Consider the following 14,436-nt stretch of genomic DNA (forward strand, 5'->3'; position numbering starts at 1 on the left):
AGGGATAAAGAAAGGTAACAAACTGAAAGGATAATATTCACAGCACTTGAACAAAGAGATCGAGATCCTTACTACCTACACTGCTAGGTAGATGTTAGCACCATGAATAGATGACGAATGCCCTTAGAATATTTTAAAAGAAGAAACCCAAAAGAAAAATGGAAAAAAGATATAAAAATGCATTTCATAGAAATTGAAGCACGAATAAATTCATGGAAAAACTCTTATAATCCTAAAAATGCAATTTCAAATAATGAGATACCATATCACAATAGAAGATTGTAAAACTCAAAAACTCTGATAATACCAAATGAGACATAGGAACTCTCATTTTACCTGGGTTTGGTGGGATTGTGGTTTCTTCAATCTCTTTGGAGTGCATATGGATAATATTTTGTACAGTTGAAAAGCCATATGTGTGTTTACTGAGAAACTACTTTTAGGTATATGCTACATTTACACCTAAGAAACTCTTTTATACATATACAAGGTGACACATAGAGGATAAAAGTATGCACTTTGAAAAAAGTAAATATTTGTCCAAAGAGGTATAGAGAAATAAACTGATATGTTTATAGAATGGCCTGCTATATTGTAGACAAAAGGAACACACTAGATCCTTATGCATAGATATCAGAATTAGAACAACATTGTTGAATGAGAAAAAACAAATCAAGAATGCTATATACTTAGAGTTTATATAATTTTTAACAATGTAGGAGGCATTGTTCATCTATACATTCCTCTATATAGATACGTTTCAGAATACAAAACTATGGAAGAATACCTGTAAGTCATGGTGGTGGAGAACAAGGGACCTCTGAGGGATGGGCTGTGTGGAGTACAGACTCTCCTACTTTCCTACTCATTGTGCAAATGAGGCTTCCCCCACCTCTTTGACTAAAGTATGCATTTTGTTTCTTGTGTTCTTCAGCTTATTTGAAGAAGAGATAATGTCATATGTGCCTCCACATGCCTTACTCCACCCCAGCTACTGTCAGTCCCCACGTGGCTCCCCCGTGTCTTCTCCTCAGAACTCACCAGGTAGGTCCACCTACTGCTCATGTGAATTCTCTGAGGAGTATGCCCCAAAGTCAGATATTCTCTCCTTCCTAAAGGACTAGTGTAGGCACAGGTACATGTTGTGTGGCATTTGTTGTCTCTTAAAAGCAGCTTGTTTCTGTGGGGATTCATTTTAGCAGAAAGATGATGAATAGGGGGATAAATGTTAGTAGTATGACAGGCTTCCATACAATTTACTCATTGTTATGTTATGTGATGCCTTATACACCTTGGAAAATACTAAGGTACAAAATACTATGTTAGTTTTTTGGATTTATAAAGTGCCAGTGGGGAGACATTGGAAAATAAAGTCTCCATTCTCAAGACATAATATTGAATTTAAATTATTCAGTGTCATGGACTTAGATATTCTCCCCTTCAGTATTCACTAACTGTATTAGATAGGAAAAACAAAAAGAAAGCTAAATGGGCAGAAAGAGCATATTGATAGATAAATTCAGATTTGTAAACTCAAACTCTTTTGAAAAATGAATGTGAATGAAGGAGGGAAGGAGTAAATGAATGGATGAATGAATGGTAAAAAATGAAACATAACAAATGAGTCTTTTTTTTAAGGAAGGTAGACATAATTCTGACAGAATATTGACTATATTTATCCTTATTATAGGCAATGAATTTTTCACACTTTAACAGCTATAAAATTTAAAACTGTTTCAATATAAATTCAAACATCCAGGTTATCACTAAAAGCGCTGTATGTTCTTTGATATTTCACATGTGTTTTCACATATTGCTATGATAATGAAGCTGCAGCCTAACTGAATACTGCAAACAGGAACAGGTCTATTAATTTGTTCACATAACACAGATTTATTGAGCATCCAACTATGATCCAAGCACTGAATTAAACCCTGGTGGTATACAGATGAATAATGCAGTCTGCCTTTGAAGGGTTCATGGAGGTGTAGTGAGTCAATAATGACTCTGAACTCTGTTGTTAGTCCTGTAATGAAGAGCTTGTATGGGAACGCAGATGTGGGAACAATTATTCCTTCAGTGTTGGGGGTGGGGTGTTTGGGGAAGGTGAGGATAACAGACATGAAGTCACCCTTAGATGCTGATGAATAGGAATCTGCCAAGTAGACCAAAGAAAGAACTTTCTAGTTAATGGGGAAGCATAAGCTAAGGTGCAGAAGCATGAAAAGCATTGTTAGGGGCAAGTTAATAGTTACAAGTGAAGAGGAGGTCTGAAAGCTCAGGTTGGTAAGGTAGAGTAGGTCCAGTTGGTCAGTGAAGCCTTATCTCAATGAGAAATCCATGAGAAACCTCTGAAAACTTATAAACAGAAGAATAACAATAATATAGATTCGTTTGGTGACAGTATGGAGAATAGATGAGAGACTGGAGCCCAAGATACCATTTGGGAAGCTGTTACGTTAGCCTTGTGACATGATGAATAAAAGGCTGGACTGGGGCACGGGGTGAAGACATGGGAATAAATGCAGGGGTTATGTTGGATGCAGAGACAAGGACTTTGAGTCCATATAGGGAAGAGTCAAGGTAGAATCGAAGGTCCTTACTACCTACATTGCTAGGTAAATGTCAGCACCATTTACCAAGAAGGAGAAAAAGGTTAGACTGGAAGTGAGAGGTGAAATGAATTTGGTTTTGGATGTATTTTGTTGAGAAATCTTTGGGCCATCAGCTGGAAATACACAAAGACATCTGGAAAAAATAGTCATGGAGTGAAGTAGAGGTTGATAGCCAGGAATTGAGTGTACTGGTGGTAATTGAAGCCCAGAGTGTAGTTTAGAGGAAGTAGGGAGGAATGCCAGTGAAAAGAAGAGAAAATAGTTGATGGTGACATGGGGAGCCTCAATATTTAAGTGATGGGCTGAGGAGAGTAAAATAAGGTGAGCCAATGGATTTGGGCATAGAATTAGGAAAGTCTTTTGAGGGGAGTCAGTTTTCAAGGGGATGCAGTTCACAGAGAAAAATGCTCAAAGGTTTCAAGAAGAATGTGGTCTGAGGAGAGGCCATTAGATCCTAAAATTGTGAAGTTATAAACGATCTCTGCTAAAGAGTCTATGAACTAATAAACTGGATTATGACCAGTTATAGAATGATGCAGGATGTAAAGTAGAAGCCAGGAGTGTGGCATGCTCTTTTCACAAAGCATGGAGTTGATGAGAAAGGAAACGCAGAGGAGAAAGTGAAGAAAGGGTCTTTGGGGTAGGGTAGTTGAGCATGTACCTGGAGCAGTCACAGGGTGGGTGGAAGGAGAATGGTTTATTGAATGAGGCAAAAAGCAGCCATCACAACACAGGCCTTTGGGAAGGCAGGACACAGAAAGGAAGAGCATGGGCCAACTCTGGAAGAGTTGGAGACAACTGTTCAGATGACACCAGGTGGGAGGAAATATTCTTGACACTACAAGTAAGTTCAAAGATATAGGGGAAAAAACTGATGGAATACATAGCTGACCTTAGTCATTTACCAGCTGTGTGACTTGAAGTAAATTCACCTCCTTCCCTGATCTTGAATATTTCTTTTTCTATAAAATGGACATAAGGATAGTCACTTTACCTCTGATGGTTGTTTTTGGAAAAATGCCTTTAGTGTTGCTGGAACTTAGCAGACCTCCAAGAAATGTTAATTTATCCTTTTTTCTTTCTTTCTGGAAATTTTCTCCCAAGAAGCATAGTTTGTCCATATATGAGTCATTCATAACTGGATCCACGTCTTAATGATTTGCAGAGCTGGCTGCTTAGGCATTTCGTCATTCAGGGAGGTCTTTTTTTAGTAAGAACCTATGCTAGGCTGGGCACAGTAGTACATACTCATAATTCTAGCTACTAGGAAGGCTGAAGCAGTGGGATCACAAGTTCAAGGCTAGCCTCAGCCATTTAGCAAGACCTTGTCTAAAAATAAAATTTAAAGGTGAAAAAAAAAAGTTGGGGGTGTGCTAGACCCTGGGAGGTTCAATCCTCAGTAACACACACACACACACACACACACACACACACACACAACAAAAAAACAAAAAACAAAAAACAAGAGCGATAGAGAAGAAAAGAACAAACAAACAAATGAACCTTTGCTAAAGTTTCGTCTGATGTTCATGGTTAAAGAAATGAAGCCATGTAGATTATCACTCATGGATCAAGGTTCTCCATTCTCCTCTTTCTGAGGCCCATCCTTCCTCAGAAAAAGGTAGATCACCAGATTCTCTTAGGAGCCCTACAAAGTATGCTCTTAAAGACTGGCTGAACATTCTTTGATTTTGTGCGAATATTTAAAATGGTGACCCAGTTTACTTCTTCATTTAGCATCCAAATGCACATGAGTAATCCATGGTGGTCCTAAAATTCATTCTAGAAGCTTAGATTTAAACATTTTCCAAAGACATGTGTAATCCAAATATATCTAAATTACTAGCAGCATTTGTGGTGGTTTTAATTTTCAGGAAGAATCATCTCCACATTTTTTGGCCTACTCTGTTTCAATGGGCCCTGTTTGATCTTGAGATTGGGATGTACTGCCTGATATCAGTGGAAGTAGTTGTAACTAATTCCACATGATAGAAGAGCAGGACTTGCTAGCCTCGTTTCCTTTGTGGAGGAATCTTCTGTTTCTTTAAGTCAAATAGCTTCTTCTACCAGTATTCCTGAAGGTTTGGTAAAACTAATATTTTAAAGTGGCCTGATCCTTTTTATCATAAGTGGAATTTTACCCCCTTAAGTGGTGTGAGAATAACATTGTGAAAATTATGACAACAATAAATTTTAATGATCTTCATTCAGAATGCCCAGGAACCTGGTAGTATTTCCACGTTTTTCCTCATTCCAAGCACATTTATGGGTCTTTTCACATACAGAAGAGAGAGGGGCTTTGGAAACTTTGACTCACTGCTTTCTGCAGCTGTTAGAGTGCTCACTTAAAATTTGTCAAAATTTTGGAATGTGAAGGTTCATTTTTCTAGGACCTTTATAATGCCAATCCCAACCTCTGCTCTGCCAGAAGGAAAAGATCTTTGCAAATACCATATGGTTTATTATGCCAAATAGGGGACCCAGAAGTTTATTTAAGTGAACATTTCTAGGAATTTAAATGCAGTAACACCTAATTTATCTAATATTGTTGGAGATGTGCTCCCTTATGTGAATTTTCCAGGTAATCAAAGCTATGACTTTAACTACATGAGAATTTGTTTAACCGACTATTTGCTGAAACTCTTCATAAGTACATTATATTTCTCCTTGCTTTCATATACACAGCTCATTGAGGAGATTTCATGGTTTGGGAGATCATTGTGCCTATTATGGTGCAGAGCTGTGGTCACTTGATTAGGACTAAACGGGAAGCTAGGACCTGCACAAGGTCACACTAAGAGGAAGTAAACAGACTCAAAGAGCCCTGGAGAGCAACTTGAGGGTCTTCACTGAAGGTTTTCATGAGGGAATGGGCTGTAAAAGGGATTATTTCATCCAACACATGGTGGGACTCTCATAAAATCTTCTTTTCCTCTTTCTCTCCCTGCAGAGTGTTAGCATCTTACCAACTGCTCGTTCTATACCCTTCCCCCTTGCTCCCCCAGCTCTCTCTCCTCTCAGATATGTCTTTAGCAGTAGAGAGCTTTTGCTTTTCGGTAGTCCTCCATGTTCTCATCCCTATTAGGATGCTGGTCATTGTCATGCCTGTCAGCATTCCCTTTATAAGTTGCTTCTTTGCCAAAGTCTGAGAAATCAGAGCATCAAATTGTTTTCAATGAATGGTATGTACATGTGCATCCACAAACTCAAAATATGACCCAAGGGCCTTTTACTACTCTTAGAGAATAAAGCAAAAATGTGAGGGATTCAGCACTTGTTTTGTGCCAGCTAGTTCTGAGGTTTTGCTTTTTATTTATTTATCTTATTATTTCCATCAGTTTCAGTGTTGAACTATGGTTCAGAAGGTAGAGCCTTCCAGAAATTATTGTAATGCTCAATAGTTTGTTTATACACACAGGGAATTGTTGTTGTTGTTGTTATTGTTGTTTAAATCATATGAAGAGCTTCTTTCTTTCTTGTTTCTTTTTTCCTTTCTTTCTTTTTTTTTTTTTTTTGGTGGAAAATAAACCAAGAAAGAAGGGGATTTCCAACTTCATCCCAAAACAGAGGCCTAGAGCTGTTGTGGATTAGGCCAAGCTCCAAACCCTATCCGGTGCAGGGCAAGTGCTAGTCATCAAAGTCATCTGAGTTCCAAGTTGCACACCAGAATCAGAAAAAGACTGAGATTTCTCGGGAGTTGAACGCCAACAGAATTCTTTAATTTGCAATTTTCTAATAATAGTAATAATTTCTATAATAGTATAGAAATTTTCTAATAGTAATAGAAATCCTGTACCATTCTATGAAAGTTCTTTAGGTGTGCCTAGCAATGACAAAGAAGAAAAAAAACACACTAATATCTAATACTGAAATATTTTCCTCCAAATGATTAGTATAATGCTGACCATACATGAAGTCAGTTCCTCATTTGATCACTTACTAGATGCAACATTGACCTTTGGTATCTGATTTCCTTTTGTAAGACTGTGAAGACCATACAGGCACCTCTCTGTGAGAACATCCCATCCTAGAACTTCACCGGAAGTTATGGTTCCCATACAATACTGTTAGCAGAAGCTTCCAGGAACATTTTTGGTTTTCAAAACAGAAGTAGCATTATTCCTCCCCTGGAATCTCTTGGCAGTTGCACCTGACTTGTAATTAAGAATTTGATAAAAACCAGAGCATAATTTACTGTAATTTTTAAATGCTGAAGCATATATAAGTGATTTTTCATAATAGATGCATTAGGAAAAGAATTTTTGCCTTGAATAATTTGTCTCCAGAGCCTCCATATTGAAATCGCTTTACCTAGCGTGTGAATGGAGTCAGAGCTAATTTTTATTATGTCTGTGCTGATAGTGATGGAATGCATTGTGGTATTTCCCACATCCTTTTAAGCATCTCAAATTATACAGCCCTAGTGTATGTGCTGTTTCTTAAAGTAATCAACTCTTAAAGAATCATGTTTCTTTTGAGTCTTGAAAGATTTTCATTCAGTCCTTTGTTCTTCATTTTCCTCTTCTATATTAATGATTGTACTCTTAAAAGCTGATTCATTGTGGCTGTCTTCTGAGCTGTCTGGGTTACTCGTCTGCAGTTTCTTAGACTGGAGCACCAAGGATTTGTGCTTCATTGCCCTCCTCCCCCATCCACCCAGGAGGGCAGCATTGTGCTCATGGAGTTCATGTTTCTTTGTGGAGCAAATGATGTCTTTCATACATGCAGGAAGCATTCCTCCTGGGTTAACCCCTGGATGCTGCCCACATGTTTTGCTGGTTACATTTGATCTTCCTGTAAAGAGAATCCTGGTTCTCAACCATGGTTCCACAGAGAAACCGTCTGGAGAGCTGTGTACAACACTTATGCCTGGGTCCTACCCCCACAGATTCTGATGTAATGCATTTTGGGTGTGGCTTGAACTTCGGGATTTTTAAAAGCTTCCTAAGTGCTTCTAATATGCAGTCAAGACTGAGATCTTGCTAGGAGTCTCTTCTGCTTCTTAGATCTTTTAAGGTCAAGTTTACTTTTTTTCTTTTTGACATAACTCTTAGCTTTTGGAGTAAAAGATTCCTAATTGTACAAACAGATCTCCTGACAGATCACTGATCAGTAGTCAATTTTTTCAATATCCATTCCTAAAACCCCAACACATTTCCCCATGTGTTTACTGTTACCTCTATGCGGATAACAATGACAGCTTCTTATGCAGCAGACACTGCACAAAGTGTCACCTATACACTAACTCATGTAGTCCACTGATGTAGCCCTGGTCTCTCACTCACACTCCAGTACTATATTGTCAAGTACCTGTAGAGCACATCCACCTGACCAGCTGTCATCTCCAGCTCAGTATGTATAAGGCTTCATATGCTTCTCTCCACCAGCATCATTTCCCACAATGCTTTTAGCATCAAGCTGACCTGGCTCCAGTCCCAAACCTACTACTATCAGTGGCATATGACCTGGACAAGAAACTGCATCTTTGTTTTCCTTAGTTGCCAAGTGATAATGATGATAGTAATAATAATAACAGCCACTTCATAGACTTGGGAGGATTTCTCAAGATCCCTATGTAAAGTGCATCATCCCTAATATAACAGGCACTTAACAAATGATAGCTATTGTTATTGTTGAAAAGCGATGTTATCGGGGTTTCCCATTCCTCTTCCTTACTTTTCTACTGTTACCAATTCATATTTCACATTGTAAATGTTCCTCTGAGTCACCACCCTCCTGACTAGTCCTTATCCCCTCAGGCCTTGGTTGCTGCAACAATTTCTAACTGGGTATCCACCCTCTAGTTTCCTTTCCTCTTTCCCACCCTTAATCGGTCCAACACACTCTGAAAATAATTTTGTTAATGAAACACCATTTGTATGTTATTCCCTTGCCGAAGAACCTATAAAGGCTTTCCACTGTTCACTGCACCATGCCAAACTCCTCTGCTAGGTTTTTAAAATTCCTCTCCTAATTCGACTCCAGCACTTCTGACTGATTTAATTTCCCGTTTACTCCCCAGCACACCCCCTTCACTCTAGGCTAGTGGGTTTCTTCAGCATCTTCTGAATATGAAGCAATCATTTTTCCAGCTCTTGCTGACCTGTTCCAGTATAGAATAGAGATTCTCCTCCATTTTCAAGGTTTGGTTTCAATTAAGCCTCCCTCCTTAGGTCTTTTTCAATTTAATCTCCACCTGTGCTCATTACTTTTCTGTGACATCACTGTAACTTTTCTATACCACTGATATCAAAAGCAAATACTAGGAGGTCAGGCAGCCAGTGTCATTGAGTAGCTATGGCAGAGGGAAGAACACAGGCCTGATTTAATAGAACAGCTGCTCCTGTCTCCCCAGAGAAATGCGAGCCGGTTGTTGTAATATTTCCCAAATAATTTTCAAGAGAAAAACATAGTTTTTTTTAAAACTTGAAATCTCCTAAATTTTTAAATGTCAGTAATCAATTTTAAATCCTAAAAAAAGAAAAAGCAAGTGGGGCAAACAAAATAGATTTATAGGACTGGGGATAGTCCAAGGGCTATAGGTTTGTCACCTCTGCTTTATAATCTGTGTACCACCTAGTTTAGGATTTATGCTCTAATTATTTTCTATGTTTTAATTCTGTCTCCCCAACCAAGATAGTCATGCCAGAACCCTACCTTATTCATTTTTAGCATCCATGATTGAATCTAACACAGTATTAGCAATAAATAATAAACTAATAATAAATAACAGCTGATTCATTTGTTAAGGAAATTTTTCATGAACTTACATGATGTGTGATGAACAAGACTTCACAATTTGTGTTTTCTGGTTTATTTTATTGAGTTGGAAGTACTTGGTGGAAATATCCAGTGTGTTTTTATGTCTGTGTCTGACTCCCATTTCATCATCAGTTTAATATCCCAAGTTGTTGCTCAGTCACCTTGTGACACAAAGCAAGATTTTTCTGTGGAAAGAGGAAGAAACTGTGATGCTCTTATACTGAGCTACTGAATGATATAAATATCTTTAAATATTCTGTAGATATTCACTGCACTTGGTGCATTCGGAATGCAATAAATATCACTATTATTTACTCTTTGTGCAGCCAGAAGACAAGTACCTTCTGCAATTATGTTTTAATTGTTTTTATACTAAGACTACCTTACCCTGCAATAACAAATATACATAATTATATATCTGAAATCTTTCTTATTTTTATAGTGCATATGTGAATAAACCTTTTGTGGATTTGGGGGGTGAGGAATGTCCAATGAATGATAGAAACTGACTATTCTTGCCTTATATGCCACATACTTTCACACAGTAGCTTCCTGTTGAATTGCCATGATATCATTTCAGCAGCAAGAAAAGATACTTCATCCTGAACAGTTAATCACTGGACATGAGTAACTCCGTTTGACTCATATTAGTTTGGAGTAAAAAGGGGAACATATTTGAGAAAAACATGGGCATCCTGTAACTACTCAAAGAGGATCTTTATTCTTAACCAAAAAGCCACAAAGATGTCACTTAAGACCCTGGTTAAGCTTTGCTATATCCTTCAACTTGGAGAGGAGGGGAAGCAGAAGCTGAAAGTATTACTGGTTTTATTTGTTAATGGGGGTGGTTTCTTCATGGCAATGTGATGAAGGTAAGGACAGTGCTCAACCCCAGCTTGTCCTCCTCTGTGGTATCCTCTAGGTACTCAACGTGCCAATGCCCGCGCTCCAGCCCCTTACAAGAGAGATTTTGAAGCCAAACTAAGGAACTTTTACAGGAAGTTAGAGACTAAAGGATATGGACAAGGCCCAGGGAAATTAAAGTAAGTCAAAGTAATACAAACCACATGATTTATAGATGGTTTAAGGATGGGATGTAGTCGGAAATTTAGGAAATTGTGATTTGGGACAATGAGCCTATGTTTTAGTGGGCGTGATTATTTTGGCATTTGTAAATTACAGTATCATGTAAGATGTAGTTCTAGAGTTAACGTACGATTAAGCTTCAGGTTTGAAATCCAGCAGTGAATGCACTACTGCTTTCCTTGTAAAAATAGGGGCAAAATAAAAAGCTGATTAATTTTTTTTTCTCCCAAAGTGTACCTCTTGGCTTCCTGGATAGTCATTAGATATTAAATTATTGCCGTGTCTCTGACAGCATGTTACTATTTTCTGAGCTGACTTGAATGTATGGTTAGCTCTATTTCATTCTCTGTGACAACTTTCATCTACAAGAGAATGGGTCATGAATGTTGTTTCTGCCTTTCTCACCCTCCCTTTCAGTGGGGACACTGAAACATCCTCATCATGTTGTCTGGCCTAGATTTGTTTTCACTCCTTACTTACCACTCTTCCCCTCCTCCCCATGTCCCCACTACAGCTCACTATGCCACCTAGAGAGGGCAGGGGAGGGGGGTCTCCCTTGAAGGCATCACTATGACCTGGGTGCCTGACCCCTCTGCATAGGAGGGCTCATTGTCAATTTCACCTTCATCTCCCCATCCCCAACACCATCATTCTCTGAGCTGTAATGGTGTCGCACTTGATTTACAAAGTCTGGATCATCCGGTTTCATTCACCCAGCCTCCCTGTCCTCTCTTGGTCCATTACCATTTACATGAAGGGCAAATGGATATCTGTGGCAGGACCACTTTAATGTCATCATCACAAGTAAATTAATTGGCCATGAGCATCGTCTACTTTTATCTACCCTTAGGGAATCTCAAGGTTGGCTTAATTTAAAAATTAAATTAAGCACAATTGTAAACTCCTCTGCTTTGGAGGACACAGACTTTTTTCCCTTCTCCTGGTTCTCCGGAGAGAGTCTTCTCTCGGAGCACTTAGTAACTGAATTCCTTGTCTAGGTGCATTGAGGCTTAAAGCATTACCTCATAGGGTTGTTCTTCATTTAGTAAACAAAAGTTTGTGTGTGTTTGTGTAGTGTGTGGGTGCACACATGTGTGCATGTGTATTGTTGTATGATCATTTTTCTTCTGGATAAGTGATTGGCCACTCAGAAAAGACTCTCAGGATGTTTTTCAGACCAAAGGTGGGGCACTTTATTTACCCTCAAGTCTCTTATGTAATGTTTGTTAATGCTGCTAAGAAATAAGAACAAGTGTGTACTTTTAATGCAGACAGTGATGGTATTAAGTAACTTTACCTCTAGCCTAGTTAATTGTGGTAAATAGAAATTAAATAGCAGGTGCCAGGCTCTAGAAAGATAAGGAAGAGGAAATAATCTGTGTTTTCCCAATTGTCTCTTTACGGACAGGTTAATTATCCGAAGAGATCACTTGCTAGAAGATGCTTTTAATCAGATTATGGGCTACTCCAGAAAAGATCTACAGAGGAATAAGCTGTATGTCACCTTCGTCGGGGAGGAAGGGTGAGGAGAACAGAGAAGTGGCTGGGGAACACAGGCTGTGGCTGCAGGGCGGATGTTTCTCCATGTCGCTGTGGTTGCCTGAAACAGGAAATCTTTCTGGCAGGAAGTGCTGTTCTCATACACTTAAACATTTCAGCTTTTTTTTTTTAAGGCTTCCTCTGGTTTTTAAATCATTTGACATAGAAATTCTTTGGTTAAAGTCTTGCAGCTATGATCATTTTGGAGAGCAGGAGACTAGTTTGGTTTCTTCTCTCTCCATCTCTCTTTCTCTCAAAGGGAAGAAAGTGAGACTTTGAGGGGTAAAAAACAACAGTGAATTGCATTTTAACATCTAAGATCTTGTGTTCTGCCCTCGAGTGCTGGGTACAATTTGCTTCACCTGTTAAATAAGTTCAGTTTCAGCATCACAAGTTAGAATTCTGCTCTTCTACCAGGAGGCTTCCACCATAACCACTCTGGGGCCTTGGCTCTTCTTTCTCCACCCCCAGTTTTTCTCTTCCCTTGGGAGGGCAGCACACCTACAAATGTAACTACCTACCATAGACCAAGGTGTCCAGCTTCATGATTCTTCTATGAGTGTGCTCACCTGGACGAGAGTTAGGAAACTAAAGGGTGATGACTCCCACAGTGTCTGTTGCACCCAAATAGACACAACAGTTGTTCAGTTGTTGCAAGTCACCTTGGATCGACAGCACTCATCCCTCTTTTCGCCCTTCTCCCCCACTCTGGGGCCCCTCTGTCTTTCCTCATTTGAGGTCCCAGCACCATCTTCAGTTCCCTGTAGACACTAGAGGGAATTTTAAAAATTCCACATAGTTGTCTGAACTCTGATGTTGTTCTCTTTGTTTCTGTTTGATTTGGATCATTTTAAGGCTGTCACTCTCAGTCATGTCTGGGAATAAAGAAGATTTCCAAAAAACTTAACCTTGCAGTATGTGGTTATAAAATGGAGACTTCAAAGTACAAAATAACTTGCCTGTGCTCATAGAATAGAGGGAAGAGCAAAATCATGACTCAAACCCAGGCCTTTCGTCTTTTATCCAATATTCTTGGAATTGCACTGGAATGTTAACAAAACCCCTGAACTCAGACCTGATTTTTTTTCCTACTGCTGAAACTTTAACCATTCCAACTCGTGACTGATTAACTGTCTCCCAGCTTTGACTAGAAGAAAGTAAAATGTGACAAAAGTTTCGGTAGAAGCTTGCCTGACAGTTGACTGAGTCTTTCATTGCTGACCTGCATAAATGACTTCAGGCTTGTGTTGGCTTAAAGATGCAGGTGCACCATTGAAAAGGAAGGCAAACGTTAGCCTCATCACAGGTATGCATGGGATTCCAAGTATTTCCTTACAGGACCAGTCTGGTTTGGATGAGAATATTTTCCTCCCCCAGAACTCCAACTGCCTTCTTTCATTGTGGAACCACATTTTTGTTTTGTTTTTGTTTATTTACTCGTTGAGATGGTATCTCACTTTGTTGCCCAGGCTGCCCTTGAACTCCCAGACTCAGGCTATCCTTCTACCTCAGCCTCTCAAGGAGCTGGGCCTACCAGCATGCACCACTGTGCCTGGCTTGGACCACAGTTTGTTGAGATCTCAGAGGTACAGGGAAGAGTCTTTGGAAGCACTGATATTTAAATTTAAATAGAATAGATGCTGATCTTGCTTGGTCATCCTCCAGCAGTCTCTCATGATCTAGACTGATGACGTTGGTTCCTAGGAGGAGGCCCAGGCTGAGTGGAGCTGGATTCCTCTGTGCTTGATTACCACTGGTGTCCACATGTTTCCTGCCTCCATCACCTGTCTCCTTCCTATGACTCCAGAGGGAAAACAAGGGAGAGGATGTTTTGAGGTGTGACCTCAGTTATCAGGAATGATCTCTAAATCTGCTTCCTATGCTAATAGGGCCTATTGAACCTGGATTTCTGGACTCCTGTCTTTATCATGCCAATGTCACATATTTAGATTATTAGACATAAAACTTTATTTGCTATCGAAGCACAGAGACTTCTGTTTTGAAAGACTAAAACAGTACTCTTGTTTAAAAAATAGAGACCTCAAAACTACATAAAATTGAATTCTTTGAACCTTTGCCACCTTTCAAACACACTGATCCTATCACATTGAGGTATTATAACTTTGGGGGGATTATAATTAATACCCAGTTTGAAAAGCTACCCAAATCTTTCCATTGAACGATAAAAATAGAAGTTTCCTGTTATTTCCCCCCTCATCAATTTCAGTGCCCTTAAAACATATCATTTTGTAAATTCTTCACCTCTAGGTCTAGAAACGAGTATTTTAAAATGTACATATCTGGTGCCTAGATCTTTGTTTCTAATATCCTTCTTCAATATAAAGCACTAGGGTTCCTTAGAGAAATGGTTAATTCTAGGACTGAGGCAGGAAGTATACAAGATGGACCCTGAAGAATCTCGTAGAGACTGCCA

At 39.1% G+C, this 14,436-nt stretch overlaps 1 protein-coding gene across 3 annotated transcripts in view; it reads left to right on the top strand.

Moving 5' to 3' along the window:
* Hecw2 (HECT, C2 and WW domain containing E3 ubiquitin protein ligase 2) overlaps positions 1-14,436 on the top strand; it is a 214,219-nt gene that overhangs the window by 154,025 nt on the left and 45,758 nt on the right. For all 3 annotated transcript variants that reach the window (XM_027925034.2, XM_071618970.1, XM_071618971.1), the window contains 3 exons: positions 935-1,044; positions 10,300-10,420; positions 11,872-11,985. In XM_027925034.2, coding sequence (XP_027780835.1) covers positions 935-1,044; positions 10,300-10,420; positions 11,872-11,985 — 345 coding nt within the window. The remainder of the gene's footprint in view (positions 1-934; positions 1,045-10,299; positions 10,421-11,871; positions 11,986-14,436) is intronic.

Source organism: Marmota flaviventris, chromosome 11 (assembly GCF_047511675.1).
Source record: "Marmota flaviventris isolate mMarFla1 chromosome 11, mMarFla1.hap1, whole genome shotgun sequence".
Classification (NCBI taxonomy): Eukaryota; Metazoa; Chordata; class Mammalia; order Rodentia; family Sciuridae; genus Marmota; species Marmota flaviventris.